Genomic DNA, 19,769 nt, shown 5'->3' with positions numbered 1-19,769 from the left:
CCTGAATCTTAGGCTAACCACTTCCACCCAAGTTGGTTATCTTAATGCTTTGTTGCTTTCGTCTAGCGCTTGACACCAGCGCTGCTCTTAGAATCAGTATCACATGCTATGGTCAAATCACTCTTTTTAAAAGTATAGACCTATTTCAAACCTTATCTCTACTTTTAACAGTATCTGTGTTTTTGTTGCATGTTAAATGGAATACGATTATATATGTTATCATATAAATGGTATTAGAGGGTTTTAGAGAGAATAAGTACATCTTCAACACTCTAAAAAATATAAATTCAAGAGACACTGTCATTGCTCCCCTTTAGATAAACCTGTGTTTTGTTGTAGTCCGAATAAATTACGTGCTCCGTGTATTACATTCGCATGAGTAGGATTTAAATTCAAATGTAATCTTTTTTATCAAGATGGCCAAGATGGCGGTCCAGGATGAATCGATCTTGAAACAGAATCACCTTCGGCAAGGGATGCACAATATCGACTCATACGCTGCATCGCTTCATGAGATTTGAGTACAAACCAGTTAGGGTATAATTAGTTTAGAACGCAGATGCATTTTAAATCATAATGTCACAGATCGAAGATATCTCCAGCGTCCGAAGTAATGAAAAAAATATTCTCATGTATTAATATTGATTGTCATGGTTGTGTTCCCGGGCCCCAGCTGCCAATAATTATGCTTGCACTATTTATCAAAATCTTTTACTGTTTTGTTGTTGTATTAGACGTCCATATTAATGTTATTCCTTAACCACTGATAGCTCGGAGGAGATGGGATGGATGCAATAAGTGGATGGAATGTATTGCTTTTTGTACTACATTGATTTTGGCACTAATTACATGCCCTTTTGTAATTATGTGGATAGCTGGTGTAATGAGAAATCATTGTGTGTGTATGTACATATACAGTACATGTTGCAAAATTATATTAGCCTCAAACTTAGTTTTTTATGTATTTAATCAACATTGACAGCTACAGTGAGCTCCATGTATTGGGATAGTGCCAAAATGTTGTTGTTTTGGCTCTGGACTTTGGCTGTGATTTTAAATGATAAAATGACTCAGGTTAAAGTGAAGCTTTAATTTGAGGATTTTACAGCACTTTTTTTTTTACATAATCACCCCAATTTTAGGGGACTAAAGACATTGGGAAACATTAACTTGTGTATTAAAGTTGTAAAACTGAAGTAGTTGGTCCCATATTCATAGCATGCATGACTACATCAAGCTTGTGACTTCACAATCTTGTTGGATGGATTTTCTGTTTTGGTTGTGTTTCAGATCATTTTGTGCCCAATAGAAATGAATGGTAAATAATGTAGTGTGAATAAGAATAGAATATGTTTCTACTTATGTCTACATTAATGTGGATGCTACCATGAGTGCGGATAATCCTGAATGAATTGTGAATTTGAATCAGTGGCATAAGTATCATTCACCATTCATTCATATCCGTAACCATGGTAGCATCCACATTAATGTAGTAGTGTTTAGAAAACAGTCTTATTTACAAGACAAGTGACTCCAAAATGACACAATACAATATTTAGCATTTGCTTCTAATGGGCACAAAATGATATGAAACGCAACCAAAACAAACAGCAAATGCATCCAACAAGTTTGTAGAGTCACAAGCTTGATGTAATTATTGCGTACTAGGAACATGGAACTAAATACTAAACTTTTGACTAATAAATAAATACATTTGTCCCAAGACTTTTGGTCCCCTAAAATGAAGGGACTATGTACAAGAGTTGCTGTAATGGTTTACCCGATATGGATGAATCCCTCAAATGTTATTTTATTAAGAAAATATATATATTTAACCTTAATTTAACTAGGCAAGTCAGTTAAGAACAAATTGTTATTTACAATGACGGCCTAGGAACAGTGGGTTAACTGCCTTGTTCAGGCGCTGAACGACAGATTCTTACCTTGTTAGCTCAGAGATTCGATTTAGCAAACTTTCGATTACTGGCCCAAAGCTCTAACCACTAGGCTACTTGCCGATGACAGTCTGCACTTTAACCTAATAGTCATTTTATCATTTCAAATCCAAAGTGCTGGAGTACATAGCCAAAACCAACAACAAATGTGTCACTGCCCCAATACTTTTGGAGCTCACTGTATTTTCTCTGTTCTATTTGTTATTGAACATTCATAAAGCAATACAAGGTATTGAAGCTAACGCATTGTAAACTTTGTTAATGTCTTGATCATTTAAGTCGAGGTGATTTCCTTCTTTGTCCTTCTAGTTGCAGTAGTCCAATACTGATGTCCCATTCATGCCAAAGTAACTCTCTGCATTGTCTTTCCTCCATTTTGGCTCCTCAGTATTCCTGTGCCCCGGCTTGCTGCGAGGGGTGTACCAGAGCGAACACCTCTTTGAGTCGGACCACCAATCCGGTGCCTGGTGTAAAGACCCCCTCCAGGCCTCCGACAAGATCTACTACATGCCCTGGACACCATACCGCACGGACACGCTGACCGAGTACTCCTCCAAAGAGGACTTCATCGCCGGGCGACCCACGACCACATACAAACTACCGCACCGTGTCGACGGCACAGGCTTTGTAGTATACGACGGCGCTCTGTTCTTCAACAAGGAGCGCACGCGCAACATCGTCAAGTTTGACCTGCGCACGCGCATCAAGAGCGGCGAGGCCATCATCGCCAACGCCAACTACCATGACACCTCGCCGTACCGCTGGGGCGGCAAGTCGGACATCGATCTCGCTGTAGACGAGAACGGCCTGTGGGTCATCTACGCCACGGAGCAAAACAACGGGCGCATCGTCATCAGCCAGCTCAACCCCTACACCCTCCGCGTGGAAGGAACCTGGGACACCGCCTATGACAAGCGCTCAGCCTCCAACTCCTTCATGATCTGCGGGATTCTCTACGTGGTGAAGTCGGTATATGAAGACGACGACAACGAGGCAACAGGGAACAAGATTGACTATATCTACAACACGGAGCTGAGTAAAGATGGCTTCCTGGACATCCCCTTCCCCAACTCGTACCAGTACATTGCTGCCGTGGATTACAACCCGCGGGACAACCTCCTGTACGTGTGGAACAATTACCACGTGGTCAAGTACTCGCTGGACTTTGGTGCCTTGGACGGTAGACCAGGTAGGCCCACATATTCTTATTTTTTCGCTTTTCTGTTTCATGTCTTTCACTAGCTTGTTGGTAATTCAGAGAGATGTTGGTATCTTTGGTAGACGTTATTAGTGCTTGCAGTCGTTTTGATGTCAGGAGAAGAGAAAAGGAGGTTGTTGAGGCTACAGTGTGTGGATAGAAGACATATGGTTTGTTAACATTTTCTCAAAGGTCTTTACTCTAAGTCAGAGAAACACTGTTCAGAATGTGTCCATTTTAGCACATTTCAGTGTTGCGATAAGTGTAATTGAATACAAATGGCTTCACTTTCATACTCATGGCATATGAGTGTCAGTTGTCATGTTCCTAGCTTGTTTGACATTATGATTGGTGGGCTTTATTAATTGGAGAGTAAAGAGCAGAGTAAATGAAGTGGAAGTATGTGTATTGTTACACGTTAGCAGTATTGCAAGTTTATGGGTTGGTGATAATTAGCTATGGAATATGACACCTCAATGTGTCGTCCTCCTTTTGCCATTTAATTAAACCCCTCGAATGAGAGAAAAAAACAAGCAAACCACATACTAGCTGTGGGAAAATTTAATAACTGCAGTCACATTGTTGTTTTACAAGACATTTGAACTGTGAGAAAAATAGGATTTGCAAAATAATTTGTTCGCGGACACGTGATTGGTTAGTTATTTTTTTCTCACGGGGATTGTATTTCTGGGTAGCTGTTATCCCTAGTTTCTGCTGTTTATTAGATATGACATTACTTTCTATATCATTCTGACAGAAGGTTAATAGAGAGAGTTGTTTGTTTACCTTTTTAGTCTGTTCTCAATGTTTGTCTGTCTCTCTCTCTCTTACGGTACCTGTCACCTTTGTAAAGACAGATGACTGCTCTCATTAAACTTGCCATAACTCTTTTTAAGAAAAAGTCTAAATTCTTCTCTCCGATGCTCCTTCTTTAAAAGTAGTCAACAAGCCTACCCAAAATTGTTTTGACATGCCAAGGTAATTCTTTGCGCTGGCTCATTAACAGCCTGGTCTGAAGTGTCACATGTTATTTGGCTGTGGTGTCTTTACCATCCTCACTGGTGGAAATCAAATCAAATAACATTTTATTTGTCACGTGTCGAATACAACAGGTGTAGTAGACCTTACAGTGAAATGCTGAATACAACAGGTGTAGTAGACCTTACAGTGAAATGCTGAATACAACAGGTGTATTAGACTTTACAGTGAAATGCTGAATACAACAGGTGTAGTAGACCTTACAGTGAAATGCTGAATACAACAGGTGTAGTAGACCTTACAGTGAAATGCTGAATACAACAGGTGTAGTAGACCTTACAGTGAAATGCTGAATACAACAGGTGTAGTAGACCTTACAGTGAAATGCTGAATACAACAGGTGTAGTAGACCTTACAGTGAAATGCTGAATACAACAGGTGTAGTAGACTTTACAGTGAAATGCTGAATACAACAGGTGTAGTAGACCTTACAGTGAAATGCTGAATACAACAGGTGTAGTAGACCTTACAGTGAAATGCTGAATACAACAGGTGTATTAGACTTTACAGTGAAATGCTGAATACAACAGGTGTAGTAGACCTTACAGTGAAATGCTGAATACAACAGGTGTAGTAGACCTTACAGTGAAATGCTGAATACAACAGGTGTAGTAGACCTTACAGTGAAATGCTGAATACAACAGGTGTATTAGACTTTACAGTGAAATGCTGAATACAACAGGTGTAGTAGACCTTACAGTGAAATGCTGAATACAACAGGTGTAGTAGACTTTACAGTGAAATGCTTACTTACAAGCCCTTAACCAACAATGCAGTTTTAAGAAAAATAAGTGTTTCAAGTTAAAAAAAAAAATATATATATACATAATAATTAAAGAGCAGCAGTAAAATAGCAGTAAGGCTATATACAGGGGGTACCGGTGCGGGGGCACAGGTTAATTGAGGTAATATGTACATGTAGGTCACCTGCAGTTTTTAAATTAAATTACTTTTTTCCCAGAATCTCAGCTGAAATGCATATCGGCAATTCCACAGTCTGTTGCTGAGACTCAGATGTTTCACTTTAAAATATATGTCAAACAAAAACCAATGATTGACGTGTTTGCATGCACAACATTGTCAAGTTTGACCTGCACGTCAAGAGTGGGGAGACCACGTACAAACTACCTCACCGCGTTGTAGTATACGATGACGCACTGTTCTTCAACAAGGAGCGCAAGCGCAACGTCGTCAAGTTCGACCTGCGCACGTGCATCAAGAGCGGACGAGGCCATCAACGCCAACTACCACAACACCTCTCCGCACCACTGGGGCGGCAAGTCGGACATCGATCTCAGATCTCAACGTAGACGAGAACGGCCTGTGGGTCAACTACGCAACAGAGCCAAACAATGGGCGCATCATCAGCCAGCTCCACCCCTACACCCTCCGCGTAGAAGGAACCTGGGACACCACTTATGACAAGCCCTCGGCGTCCAACTCCTTCATGATCTGCGGGGAAACTCAAACACGCAACATTAGCACGAATGTGAAACTATTAAAACATTTTTTATTTTTATTTTTGCAAAACCTTTCCAAGATGTGAGATAATTAACTTGCTATCTAATATCGTATAGCTTTGGAATCGTGACGTTACATACTTACAAGGAAAATGGGCACGTTTCTTAACATATACACTGAACTGCATTGTTGGTTAAGGGCTTGTAAGTAAGTATTTCACGGCAAGGCGTTGTATTCGGCGCATGTGACACATACAATTTGATTTTAACGATTTGACTTTGAGAAGGGATTGCGTGACGATTAGCTTAGCAACCGCGTGACGTAGCATGACAACGCGATTGGTCTACAGTCTCCTGGGTGGGACATTATATGTTACTTCATTCATTGGATTGTGTAACAGTATAACTTTAAACCGTCCCCTCGCCCATACCCGGGCTCGAACCAGGGACCCTCTGCACACATCAACAACAGTCACCCACGAAGCATCGTTACCCATCGCTCCACAAAAGCCGCGGCCCTTGCAGAGCAAGGGGAACTACTACTTCAAGGGCAAGTGACGTCACCGATTGAAACGCTATTTAGCGCGCACCGCTAACTAAGCTAGCCGTTTCACATCCGTTACAATTGCTTAATGCTACTTCATTCATTGGATTGCTATCTCCTTTCTATAATATATCTGGCAACGGCACCATGCGATGCACCCTGGACTAAAGAGGCAGACAAATAAGAAAAATGTGCTAGACCCTCCGTTAAATGACACATTTCTCGAGGTAGGAATATTGCAAAAATATGATTAATGGCTCATTCGAGAGGAGACATCCTCCCGAGTTATGACATCAGCCAGTATTGAAATCTGATATGTATGATAAACGTTTTTGCCACCTAGAAGACGTATTTCTATTAACTTCCAGTGTAGTGAGAACGACTTTATCACTGTGCTATGTCATACTGCCCGGATTTCTGCCTGCGTGAACGTCAATAACTCCGATACACATGAAAACATGTAATGACCCAGGGAATCGATAGAACATCACTCAGAGTTGCACAAAAATAAAATACAATTCAAAATGGGGGAACCTTTCCTTTTAAGCAAAAACAACACTTGTTAGCCGCTTGCCTTATTAAATGACAGTGTATCAAGCAATGCTTTTACATGCATTTGGGAGGCAAGCTGCATAACATTACCTAGTGACGCTCTGCCAACTTTGGTTTCACTCCTCCCCACACATACACAAACACCCCCCTCCCCCCCTCTCTCTCACATAGAGTAATGAACCTTTCAATCTCCAGGGAGTATCAGTTCAGTATCCCAAGGTGCGGAATGGGCTGACCTCCAAACGAGCGAGCAAGGAGGCTGCTGACAGAGGATAGGAAGGTAGAGGGGGGGAAAGAGAGCGACGGACACAGTTGATAAATCCAGTTAACTGATAGATAAAGTAGATGGATGAAGTGTCCGAGACAAACGGCGCCAGATAAACAGACTGATCTGGAGTGAGTGACGCGCGATAGATGGGTCAATATGTAAATTGACGTGCATTATTTGGTTCCGGGATGGGATTTTTGATGTATTTGGTGCAAGGAGTGTGGTCATCATCAAATTGATCCGTATGGATTCATGTTATGAGTTGATATTATGCGTTAGCCATCATCACACTTCAGGTACTGCATCTCAAATGGATTCAGTTCATTTGCGGTAAAAACTACAGGACTGGGACTTTCCATGAAATGCCTTACTACAGCTGTTGCGCAACACAATTGACCAGTCAGTCAACCTCACCTGTACCTTACTGCAGCGAATACATACACATGAGGGTGACATACATACGCACAGGATATGCTCTCTCCCTGACCAGAACACTGATGACGTAATCACAGGGAGCTAACACCACAGGCGAGGTGATGTTGCGTAAGATTCCCTCCACACAGGCTCTGTACCACCTCTACCCCGCCTCCCAAACCCCCATGGGCACACAACGCATGAGCTGCTGTGGCGATGGAGCATGGGAAATGGAGCAGGGGAGTCATGTCAATGCCCACAGCTGGGTCTTAGCTCAGCACGCCATGCCACGCGGCAATGGGCACAGGTGTTTTGCATGGGATTCTGGGAATACATTTTTGGAATGCTCTTTGGTTTTCCCTTTTGTAGTGGATTTGATTTGCGGAGGTGGTTGGGTGCATAGTCTTATATAATGAATTGTGATGCATACAGTAGGTGTGCATTGTTTCTGATTGGTTGGTGGATTAAACTAAATAAGATGGGGCGGCAGGTAGCCTAGTGGTTAGAGCGTTGGACTAGTAACCGAAAGGTTGCAAGATTGAATCCCTGAGCTGACGAGGTGAAAATCTGTCGTTCTGCCCTAGGACAAGGCAGTTAATCCACTGTCCCTAGGCCATCATTGAAAATAAGAATGTGTACTTAACTGACTTGCCTAGTTAATTAAAGGTACAAAAACAACAACGAAATAAGATGACGAGAACAGCTCTGGCTACTGTATATATGCTGTATGACTGATGTTTATTCCATCAAATGTTGTGGAAATAGTACAAATATATTGCAGAAATGTTGCTGCTAGACATCTCATCGTATTCCATGTTACATACTTAAGAATGAAACTTTGGCTCAGCTTTCTAAGTGTGCGGCTAGAGATTCTGGGTTCGAGTCCAGGCTGTGTCGCGACCGGGGGACCCATGGGGCGGCGCACAATTGGCCCAGCGTTGTCCGGGTTAGGGGAGGGTTTGGCCGGCAGGAATGTCCATGCCCCATCGCGCTCTAGCAACTCCTGTGGCGGGCCACGCACACTGACGTGGTCGCCAGGTGTACAGTGTTTCCTCTGACACATTGGTGCGGCTGGCTTCCGGGTTAAGTGGGCATTGTGTCAAGAAGCAGTGCGGCTTGGTTGGGTTGTGTTTCGGAGAACACACGGCTCTCGACCTTCGCCTCTCCCGAGTCCGTACGGGATTTACAGTCTTATCCCATCACTGCAACTACCAATTGGATAGCACAAAATTGGGGAGAAGGGGTTAAAAAAAGAAGAAGAATGAAATTGTACAAATTGAAAATAATCCAAATGCTTAGGGGACATAATTTGTATGTCTGTATTGCAAGGCAGTGGTATGATTATCAACAATTAGTTATAAGAGCATCATTTAGCAATAAGGCACGAGGGGGTGTGGTATACGGCCAATATACAACGGCTATGAGCTGTTCTTATGAGCAACGCGGAGTGCCTGGATACAGCCTTTAGGTGTGGTATATTGGCCATATTCCACAAACCACTGAGGTGCCTTATTGCTATAATAAACTGGTTACCAACGTAATTAGAACAGTAAAAATGTTTTGTCATACCCGTGGTATATGGTCTGATATACCATGGCTTTCAGCCAATCAGCATTCAGGGTTCGAACCACCCAGTTTATAATTGCTCTTGGAGAACCAATACCTCAATCTATCCAGAGAACAGATCGAGGATAGATGACACATCCAAAACTACTCCTTTCAAACCATGTGTTTTACTGAATTTGATTGAAAAATGAAATGCAAACCCTCCCAACATTAAAAGCCCACATCTCCTTGCCCTCACCTGGCATTTTCTTTCAATAAAATTTGAGAACGAGCGAGCGCAAATAAAATGAATCAAAACAGTCTTCTTTACAAAGGGGCATGCAATTTTTGGGGGGGAAAATTGCCAATAAATAAGGAAATATGAAAGTGGAAGAAAGAGGGAGGCCTGTTTTTATTTCTCTGACAGTTTTATTTTATAAGCCCACTCCTCCAAGCAAAATACAAATCTGAGGGAGAAGAGTTGGGGGGGGAGCAGACAAGAATGAACAATATACTGTAATATGGGAACACTTAAATGTTCATGTGAATCTATTTCTCATGGATACGTGTAGGTTTGAAATAGCAGACTTGCCATTAATAGTAAACATACAGATTGAACGATCTAAAGATAATGAAAGAGGAAAACAAGAGTCCGTATGAATTCAGCTGGACGTTCAGGCTGTCTCACTAATACTAATCTGCCACAGTGAGCAGAGGAGGAGAAAGTCCACAAGTCTACTTAGTGCAGGCAGTCACTTGAGAGAATTTACCCTGCCTTAGGCTCAGACACCTGCTACTGATGCCTGCTTGGTGTGTGTGGGTGTGTGTGGGTGGGTGGCAGGGGGAGGTGTATGTGTGTGCGAGCGAGCGAGAGCACATACAGTGCCTTCAGAAAGTACTCACACCCCTTTACTTTTTCCTCATTTTGTTGTTTTACAGCCTGAATTTAAAATTGATTAAATGTATGTTTTTGTGTCACTGGCTCACACACAACGCCCCATATAATGTCAAAGTGGAATTATGTTTTTAGAAATGTTTACTGATTAATAAAGCATGAAATGCTGAAATGTCTTGAGTCAATAAGTATTCAACCCCTTTGTAATGGCAAGCCTACATATGTTTAGGTGTAAAAATGTGCTTAACAGTTGCATGGACTCACTCTGTGTAAAATAATAGTATTGTCTGTAAGGTCGAGCAGTGAATTTCAAACACAGATTCAACCACAAAGACCAGGTAGGTTTTTCAATGCCTCGCAAAGAATGGCAGCTATTGGTAGATGGGTAAATATAAAAAGCAGACATTGAGTAATATCCCTTTAAGCATGGTGAAGTTATTAATTACACTTTGGATGGTGTATCAATACACCCAGTCACTACAAAGATACAGTTGTCCTTCCTAACTCAGTTGCCGGAGAGGAAGGAAACTGCTCATGGATTTCACCATGAGGCCAATGGTAACTTTAAAACAGTTACTGCAGCACAGCTGGCATGGTGCCGCAGAATTCTATGGCACGTTATTTAAGTGTCAACCACTTGTACCGTTAGTGCTAGTTTGACCACCAGAGGGCATCTTTGAGAAGCATTTGATAGCCTTCAATTGTGGCTGTACTAGATAAATTATAACCCTTTTTTGTAAGAACAGTATATGGGACTGATTTCAAGAAATGTTGCTTAATTAATTTGATTAATATCATGGAGTTCACTCTGGGCACGCTATTCATCCAAAAGTGAAAATGCTGCCCCCTATCCCAAAAAGGTTAAGCATCTCCAATCCAATATTAAATCCTATTTCACAACAAAGCATTCTTCACTCAAGCTGCCAAACATACCCTCGTTAAACTGACTATTCTACCGATCCTTGACTTCAGGCGATGTCATTTACAAATAGCCTGACTCAGCAAATTGGATGCCGTCTATCACAGTGCCATCCATTTTGTGTCACCAAAGCCCCATATACTAGCCACCACTGCGACCTGTATGCTCTCATTGTCTGGCCCTCGCTTCATATTCGTCACCAAAACCACTGGCTCCAAGTCATCTGTAAGTCTTTGCTAGGTAAAGCCACGCCTTATCTCAGCTCACTGTAGCACGCGCTCCAGCAGGTATATTTCACCCCCAAAGCCAATTCCTACTTTGGCCGCCTTTCCTTCCAGTTCTCTGCTGCCAATGACTGGAACGAATTGCAAAAATCACTTAAGCTGGAGACTCATATCTCCCTCACTAACTTTAAGCACCAGCTGTCAGAGCAGCTCACAGATCACAGCACCTGTACATAGCCCATCTGTAATTATCCCATCCAACTACCTCATCCCCATACTGTTATTTTTTTCTCCTTTGCACCCCAGTATCTCTACTTGCACATTCATCTTCCACCACTATGGCCTGTTTATTGCCTTACCTCCCTTATCTTACCTCATTTGCATACACTGTATATAGACTTTTTTGTTTATTCCATGTATAACTCTGTGTTTGTGTCGCGCTGCTTTGCTTTATCTTGAACAGGTCGCAGTTGTAAATGAGAACTTGTTCTCAACTAGCCTACCTGGTTAAAAAAAAGAAGTAAAATAAAGAAAATGCACTGAAACCAAAATACCTTTTTGGTTTGGTGGTCCTCTCAGCTCCGGCTCATTTTCAAGTCCTCTCATGGTTACAATTCTAACCCTGGAACATGTAGTACCATAGAAAGAAGCTGGCATGATGAGAACAATGTCCATTTCGTCTGTTCTCTTCTGTCACCATGTCATTTTTTTGCAGGTAGGAGGATGTTCAGACCTATAGTAGCCGGGCTATAAGGAGTCTATTGTCCTGCTAATCGGCTACAAGTGTTTGAAAACCTCTTTTCAAAATTCCACCAGCTGTCCATTCCTCCTCCTCCTCCCCCCCATGGGCTAGGTCGGTCTTCTGTGCGTTGCAGATCCCATCTCGTGCCCCCTTCTCTGATGCCTTGAACCTCGCGCACCCAGGGCTGTTTCAGCAGATACAGCTGGAGAACTGCAAGGCAATCCCATCTCGTGCCCCCTTCTCTGATGCCTTGAACCTCGCGCACCCAGGGCTGTTTCAGCAGATACAGCTGGAGAACTGCAAGGCAATCCCATCTCGTGCCCCCTTCTCTGATGCCTTGAACCTCGCGCACCCAGGGCTGTTTCAGCAGATACAGCTGGAGAACTGCAAGGCAATCCCATTGTGTACCACTTGGAAGCCATGACCAATATTTATTATCCTGCTAATAACAGGTTAATAATATATCTGAGAATATCCAAGGGGCTTTTATATCATTCTAAATTAATAATAAAAGTAATAATAATTGTAATCATGGCTTTATTTAAAAAATAAATAAAGCCAGTTTGTTATTTAGAATTATTTATTTCTGTTTTTAGAGGGAAAGAAACCAAAAACCTACAGTCATCTCATGGGTCTCCCAATCGAGGCCGGCACAGGTATTGAACCAGCATCTGTAGCAACGCAGTTTGCACTGCTATGCAGTGTCTTAGACAGTTGCGCCACTCAGGCACTGTACAACGTGACCGGTCGGGTGTGGGCTACAGTACTACAGTAAGAGCAAAATAATTCTAATTAAAGCCTTAGTGTAATGACAGTTTTAGTAAGTAATACTGAATTTGTGCACAATTATCAGTTTCTATTTAGGTGTATGTCGCCCATTCATTGTCAATCAGAGACACAGTAGGACCCAAAAGCATAATCAGTCCTCTAACTCCTCCTTGCGCTGGTCTGGAGCAATAAAGTAGTGATGCAAGGTACTGTACTAAACCACAAATTACCTCTAAGTCCCGCAGCATAATCGCAAAAATTTGTGGCGCTACCACTATAATACTGCAAAAAAAATGTGGCAGTGCAATTCACTTTTTGTCCTGAATACAAAGTGTTATGTTTGGGGCATACCCAATACAACACATTACTGAGTACCACACTCCATATTTTCAAGCATAGGGGTGGCTGCATAATGTTATGTGTATGCTTGTAGTTGTTAAGGACAAGGGAGTTTTTCAGGATAAAAAAAAAACAGGATGGAGCTAAACAAAGGCAAAATCCTAGAGAAAACATGGTTGTCTGCTTTCCACCAAACACTGGAAGAGTAATTTACCTTTCAGCAGGTCAATAACCTAAAACACAAGGCCAAATATACACTGGAGTTGCTTACCATGATGACATTGAATGTTCATGTGTGGTCTAGTAACAGTTTTTTGACTTAAATTTGCTATCTAGCAATGATCAACAACCAACTTGACAGGGCTTGAAGAATTTTTTTAAGAATAATGTAATGTGCAAATATTGTAAAATCCAGGTGTGCAATGCTCCTAGAGACTTACCCAGAAAGACTCACAGCTTTAATCTCTGCCAAAGATGATTATAACATGTATTGACTAAGGGCTGTGAATACTTATGTGAATTATAAGAAATTATATTTCATTTTTAATAAATGTACAATCATTTCTAAAAACATGTTTTCACTTTGTCATTATGGGGTATTGTGTGTGTGTGTGTGTGTGTGTGTATATGGCTAAGAAAAAAGGCTGTAACACAACAAAATGTGGAATAAGTCAAGGGGTTATGAATACTTTCTTATAGCCGTGTGCTAACGTTTCCCATTTTTGCATGTGCATGTGCAGATATGGGTAACGTAATGCAACAACGCATAATAATTGTCCTTGTGCCTCTTGAAGATTTTGACAGCCCATCATCACATTTATTATCCCTGTGACCCATTTTGCAGCGTAGATGGAAATTGGTGCAGAGATGAAAATATGCCAGCATTCATTCCCAGGGGGATCCACATTATGCTATACCATGTTATAGGGTTATAACAGGTCTACTGTAGATGTAACGTATTCATTAACACAGACCACTAACTTACTGGATTCTACAAAATAATTACATTAGCTACAGTAAGACACATTAGTTCTGAATGTATAAAATGCCCATTTCAAATGACTTACAGATCAGACATTTATCAAGGTGTTTTAAAAGGACATGTTTAGTTAGGACATTGACATTTTGGTAATTTAGCAGACGCTTTTAGTTGATGGTTGGCTGGAATTATATCTCTAAATTAATATGTATCTCTATAGTCGGTGACAATCAGTCACATTTGACTGGTTTGTTGGTACACTGCAACAACATTTGATCTCTGGATATGTCCGTGTTGCCAACCTCAGTCATTCGTCTGTCAACTCAGGCCATCTGCGGAGGATGGGCATGGGAGGCGGCACAGAAGGCGTTGTCCCTCCACTGTCTGGCGTGCCTGCTGTAATCTTGCCACCTGTTGCCATCTGGCCAGGGCAGAGAAGCAGCGTGTGCCAGAGGGTGCCTAAGACATGGGTATCGACCTTCATACTGAGGCTGGCATGTTTTAGGCAAGGCCTGCCAGTCTTGGCCTTGTCAATAGTAACAGAGAGCTTCTTAATTGAATAAGAATGGCTAACTGGTAGATGCAGACTGACAGAGCTGCTGTTACTGGGGTTTGGAAGCTGCTGTTACTAGACTATAGCACTCCTGATGAAGTATGCTAATGTTTTCCCTATGCCTGATTTATTGGAATGCATTCATGGATGCATTGCCTTATCTACTTCCAATACTCAGCTGCTGTTTCAGAAGCATTTTATTGGAAACATTTGCATGCTGTATAATGCCCCTCTGATGTTGGCGGCTTGGCAAAATGTATTACCTGCTTATTACAACCTACATGCTTATTACAGCCTACATGCATATTACAGCCTAGATGCTTATTACAGCCTACATGCTTATTACAGCCTACATGCTTATTACAGCCTACATGCATATTACAGCCTACATGCATATTACAGCCTACATGCATATTACAGCCTACATAAATATTACAGCCTACATGCATATTACAGCCTACATGCATATTACAGCCTACATAAATATTACAGCCTACATGCATTTTACAGCCTACATGCATTTTACAGCCTACATGCTTATTACAGCCTACATGCTTATTACAGCCTACATGCTTATTACAGCCTACATGCTTATTACAGTCTACATGCATAGTACAGCCTACATGCATAGTACAGCCTACATGCATATTACAGCCTACATGCTTATTACAGCCTACATGCTTATTACAGCCTACATGCTTATTACAGCCTACATGCATATTACAGCCTACATGCTTATTACAGCCTACATGCATATTACAGCCTACATGCATATTACAGCCTACATGCATTTTACAGCCTACATGCATATTACAGCCTACATGCATTTTACAGCCTACATGCATATTACAGCCTACATGCTTATTACAGCCTACATGCATATTACAGCCTACATGCTTATTACAGCCTGCATGCATATTACAACCTACATGCTTATTACAACCTAGATGCTTATTACAGCCTACATGCTTATTACAGCCTACATGCATATTACAGCCTACATGCATATTACAGCCTACATGCTTAGTACAGCCTACATGCTTATTACAGCCTAGATGCTTATTACAGCCTACATGCTTATTACAGCCTAGATGCTTATTACAGCCTAGATGCATATTACAGCCTAGATGCTTATTACAACCTACATGCATATTACAGCCTACATGCTTATTACAGCCTACATGCATATTACAGCCTACATGCATATTACAGCCTACATGCTTATTACAGCCTACATGCTTATTACTGCCTACATGCTTATTACAGCCTACATGCATATTACAGCCTACATGCTTATTACAGCCTACATGCATATTACAGCCTACATGCATATTACAGCCTACATGCTTATTACAGCCTACATGCTTATTACAGCCTACATGCTTATTACAGCCTACATGCATATTACAGCCTACATGCTTATTACAGCCTACATGCTTATTACAGCCTACATGCTTATTACAGCCTACATGCATAGTACAGCCTACATGCATAGTACAGCCTACATGCATAGTACAGCCTACATGCATATTACAGCCTACATGCATATTACAGCCTACATGCTTATTACAGCCTACATGCTTATTACAGCCTACATGCTTATTACAGCCTACATGCATATTACAGCCTACATGCTTATTACAGCCTACATGCTTATTACAGCCTACATGCATATTACAGCCTACATGCTTATTACAGCCTACATGCATATTACAGCCTACATGCATATTACAGCCTACATGCTTATTACAGCCTACATGCTTATTACAGCCTACATGCTTATTACAGCCTGCATGCTTATTACAGCCTACATGCTTATTACAGCCTAGATGCTTATTACAGCCTACATGCTTATTACAGCCTACATGCATATTACAGCCTACATGCATATTACAGCCTACATGCTTAGTACAGCCTACATGCTTATTACAGCCTAGATGCTTATTACAGCCTACATGCTTATTACAGCCTAGATGCTTATTACAGCCTAGATGCATATTACAGCCTAGATGCTTATTACAACCTACATGCATATTACAGCCTACATGCTTATTACAGCCTACATGCATATTACAGCCTACATGCATATTACAGCCTACATGCTTATTACAGCCTACATGCTTATTACTGCCTACATGCTTATTACAGCCTACATGCATATTACAGCCTACATGCTTATTACAGCCTACATGCTTATTACTGCCTACATGCATATTACAGCCTACATGCTTATTACAGCCTACATGCTTATTACAGCCTACATGCTTATTACAGCCTACATGCTTATTACAGCCTACATGCTTATTACAGCCTACATGCTTATTACAGCCTACATGCTTATTACAGCCTACATGCATATTACAGCCTACATGCTTATTACAGCCTACATGCTTATTACAGCCTAGATGCCTGTTACACATCTGATGGACTCCCTACAAAGGGCAATCATTTCCATGGTGAGGCACCGACAAGACTGTGTCTAGGGTTTAGGATTACAATAGTAATGTATTTTTCCTATGGACAAAGGCTTGCTCTGAACCAAGGGAGGGGAAACAATGAAAGCCTGTAAGGAATATAGCTTGAGATTTGCCGCATGCCAGTATCGCTCGTATTCTAGACTGGGCTTTGAATGCTGGGCTTTGAATGGTGTATTGTGCATGCTGTGCTGTTGTCTTTGTCACATTCAAATACAGTGTGCAACCAACTTCAGATGATCTGGTAGTTCCTTGTTGTTCCCTATCCATTTTGTGTCCTGCACAACTTTCAAATGTAGCCTGAGCTTTGCCTCACGGTTAGTAAACATGGTGTTTACATCTATTTGAAGGGCAAACCTGCTTAGTTCTCACAGCGGCCAGCGGGCTGACTTGATATATCAGCCGTTCCAAACGTGACATATAGACATTCAATTCATGTGGTGGAATTTATGAATCACGCGGCGTATGTTTTCTGTTCTCAACCAGAGGAGCCATTCATCATCTACATCAGTCTGTATCATGATCCAGAAATCATACACAGCTCACCTGTGTGGTTCCAGAGAATGACAGGTGATTCTTCACTTAAGCCTAACACCACCCCATCCATCACCCCTGATACACGCACAAAAAAACGTCCAAATATTCTGCCTAGAAAAGAAGCAGAGACCGACCATCTCAGCTCTCCCTTTGTTGTTTTAGCATTTTCTTCCCCCGATGTCGTGCTTGCAACTTAAGCTAACTCTTCGTCTGGCACCGAGAATTGCCCTGAATGAACTATAACAGTCCCGACCCGAAACTGAGTTATCAGTAGAGTTGATCTGGGCCACTGTGGTTTCCTTTGAAGAGTCTGAATCAGCCTGTTATCAGCAGTGTTGGAGTTCTAGCTGAGAGGCTTTTTATTTTCCAATCGGCCCCAGCTCTGTCGGTTGACAATGTTCAAATCCAAACCTTAGGATTTTTGCCCGGGAGCGAGACAATGTGTCCTTCTTGTGAATCTCTTCTTCCTCCTTCACTCCCCTCCTTCTCTCCCTCCTTTCAACCGCTCAATGGTCATTTTGACAGTGCAGTGCAACAGAAGCCTGACTGTCTCTGGCCCTGAGAAGGAGCCGGTGAGCTCTCAGCACCCCTCATTTCAGGCTTGACAGGAAACTGTTGTTTGTTGTACCACTGTGTGTGTGCATGTGCACACTAGGTGTGTGCACCCAGGTGTGCTTGAGAATACCATTGTAGCTTAATTTGTATGTATGGAAGAAGCTGAGTGGGCGAGCGGGGGATGTGTGTGCAAGCGTGTGCAACCACGTACCAGTGCACATGGCCTTCTCCCAGTGACATGTGACCTCTACAGCTGACCTCTCTAGTCTCGGGGAGCCGGGATGAGGAATTAATTACCCAACAATACCCAGCCTCGATCCATTATGACCTCATCATGTCGGATGATATCAGGGTTTTACCGAATGTGTCGATGCAAAATATACCACGGAGACCCACTGACCGATTTGTGGGCCTGCCACAAAAGGCTCATTAAACAACATAATTTACCTTCCCGCTCCACTACATGCACAGCATTCTGGGTAGGGATCGTGTGACCAAAACACATCGGAGGGTGTGTATGGCACAGCGCTGCAAGAATTGTGTCATTATAGAGAGAGGATAAATTGAGACAGCAAAAATAGTTTGGTGTATCGTTGAGCGCCGTTTGATTGGTATGGACGGGTGTTGTGATGCATATACCTGGCTTAGTTTGCTTATAAGTATGTCGTAGGCTTTGCTTTTGACCTGATGTTTTGAAGATCTAACGTTTACTTAGGTACTGTGATATTCATGTATATGTAATATGCCGTTAATGAAAAAACGAATTCAACAAATCCTATAACGATAAACGCTTCAACATACTGTACGTCAATCAATGAATCACCACGTGAAGCCATTCTCAGTCAAAGTGCCTGTTATGTAAGTGGTAGCTTCAGTGATGTAAAAGTACTTTAAAGGGCATCTGTACTTTACTATTTATATTTTTTCCAACTTTTACTTTTACTCCACTACATTCCTGAAGAAAATAATGTTATTTTTACTCGCATACATTTTCCCTGATACCCAAAAGTACTCGCTATTTCGATTGCGCAGGCAGGACAGCGATATGGTCCAATTTATGCACCGACAGTACTAGTCAAAGTTTGGACACACCTATTCCTTGAAGTGTTTTTCTTCATTTTTACTATTTTCTACATTGTACAATAATAGTGAAGACATCAAAACTATGAAATAACAGATATGGAATCATGTAGTAACCAAAAAATTGTTAAACAAATCAAAATATATTTTTATACTGTTGGAAAATCATTCCTCATCAAGCTGGTTGAGAGAATGACAGCTTTGCACGGTCTTGGAATCAAAGCAAAGGGTGGCTACTTTGAAGAATCTCAAATATAAATATATTTGATTTGTTTAACACTTTTTTTTAGTTGCAACATGATTCCATATCTGTTATTTCATAGTTGTGACGTCTTCACTATTATTATACAATGTAGACAATAGTCAAAATAAAGAAAAACCCTTGAATGAGTAGGTTTGTCCAAATTTTTTGACTGGTTGTTTGCTGCTATAACAGCCTCCACTCTTCTGGGAAGGTTTTCCACTAGATTGTGGCAGGCCAGTCAAGTTCTTCCACACCGATCTCGACAAACCAGTTATCTATGGACCTCGTTATGTGCACAAGGGCGTTGCCATGCTGGAACAGGAAGGGCTTTCCCCAAACTGTTGCCACAAAGTTGGAAGCACAGAAATGTCTGGAATGTCATTGTATGCTGTAGCATTAAGATTTCTCTTTACTGGAATTAAGCTCCTCCTCCACCAAACTTTACAGTTGGCACTATGCATTTGGCAGGTAGCATTCTCCTGGCAC

At 41.6% G+C, this 19,769-nt stretch overlaps 1 protein-coding gene across 2 annotated transcripts in view; it reads left to right on the top strand.

Annotated features, from left to right (window-relative positions):
• LOC139378979 (adhesion G protein-coupled receptor L3-like) overlaps positions 1-19,769 on the top strand; it is a 300,766-nt gene that overhangs the window by 156,680 nt on the left and 124,317 nt on the right. For both annotated transcript variants that reach the window (XM_071121642.1, XM_071121641.1), the window contains exon 6: positions 2,344-3,144. In XM_071121642.1, the coding sequence (XP_070977743.1) occupies positions 2,344-3,144 (801 nt within the window). The remainder of the gene's footprint in view (positions 1-2,343; positions 3,145-19,769) is intronic.

Source organism: Oncorhynchus clarkii, chromosome 21 (genome assembly GCF_045791955.1).
Source record: "Oncorhynchus clarkii lewisi isolate Uvic-CL-2024 chromosome 21, UVic_Ocla_1.0, whole genome shotgun sequence".
NCBI classification, from domain to species: domain Eukaryota; kingdom Metazoa; phylum Chordata; class Actinopteri; order Salmoniformes; family Salmonidae; genus Oncorhynchus; species Oncorhynchus clarkii.
Note: the sequence above shows the minus strand (reverse complement) of the source record. Positions and strands in the feature narration are given on the sequence as shown.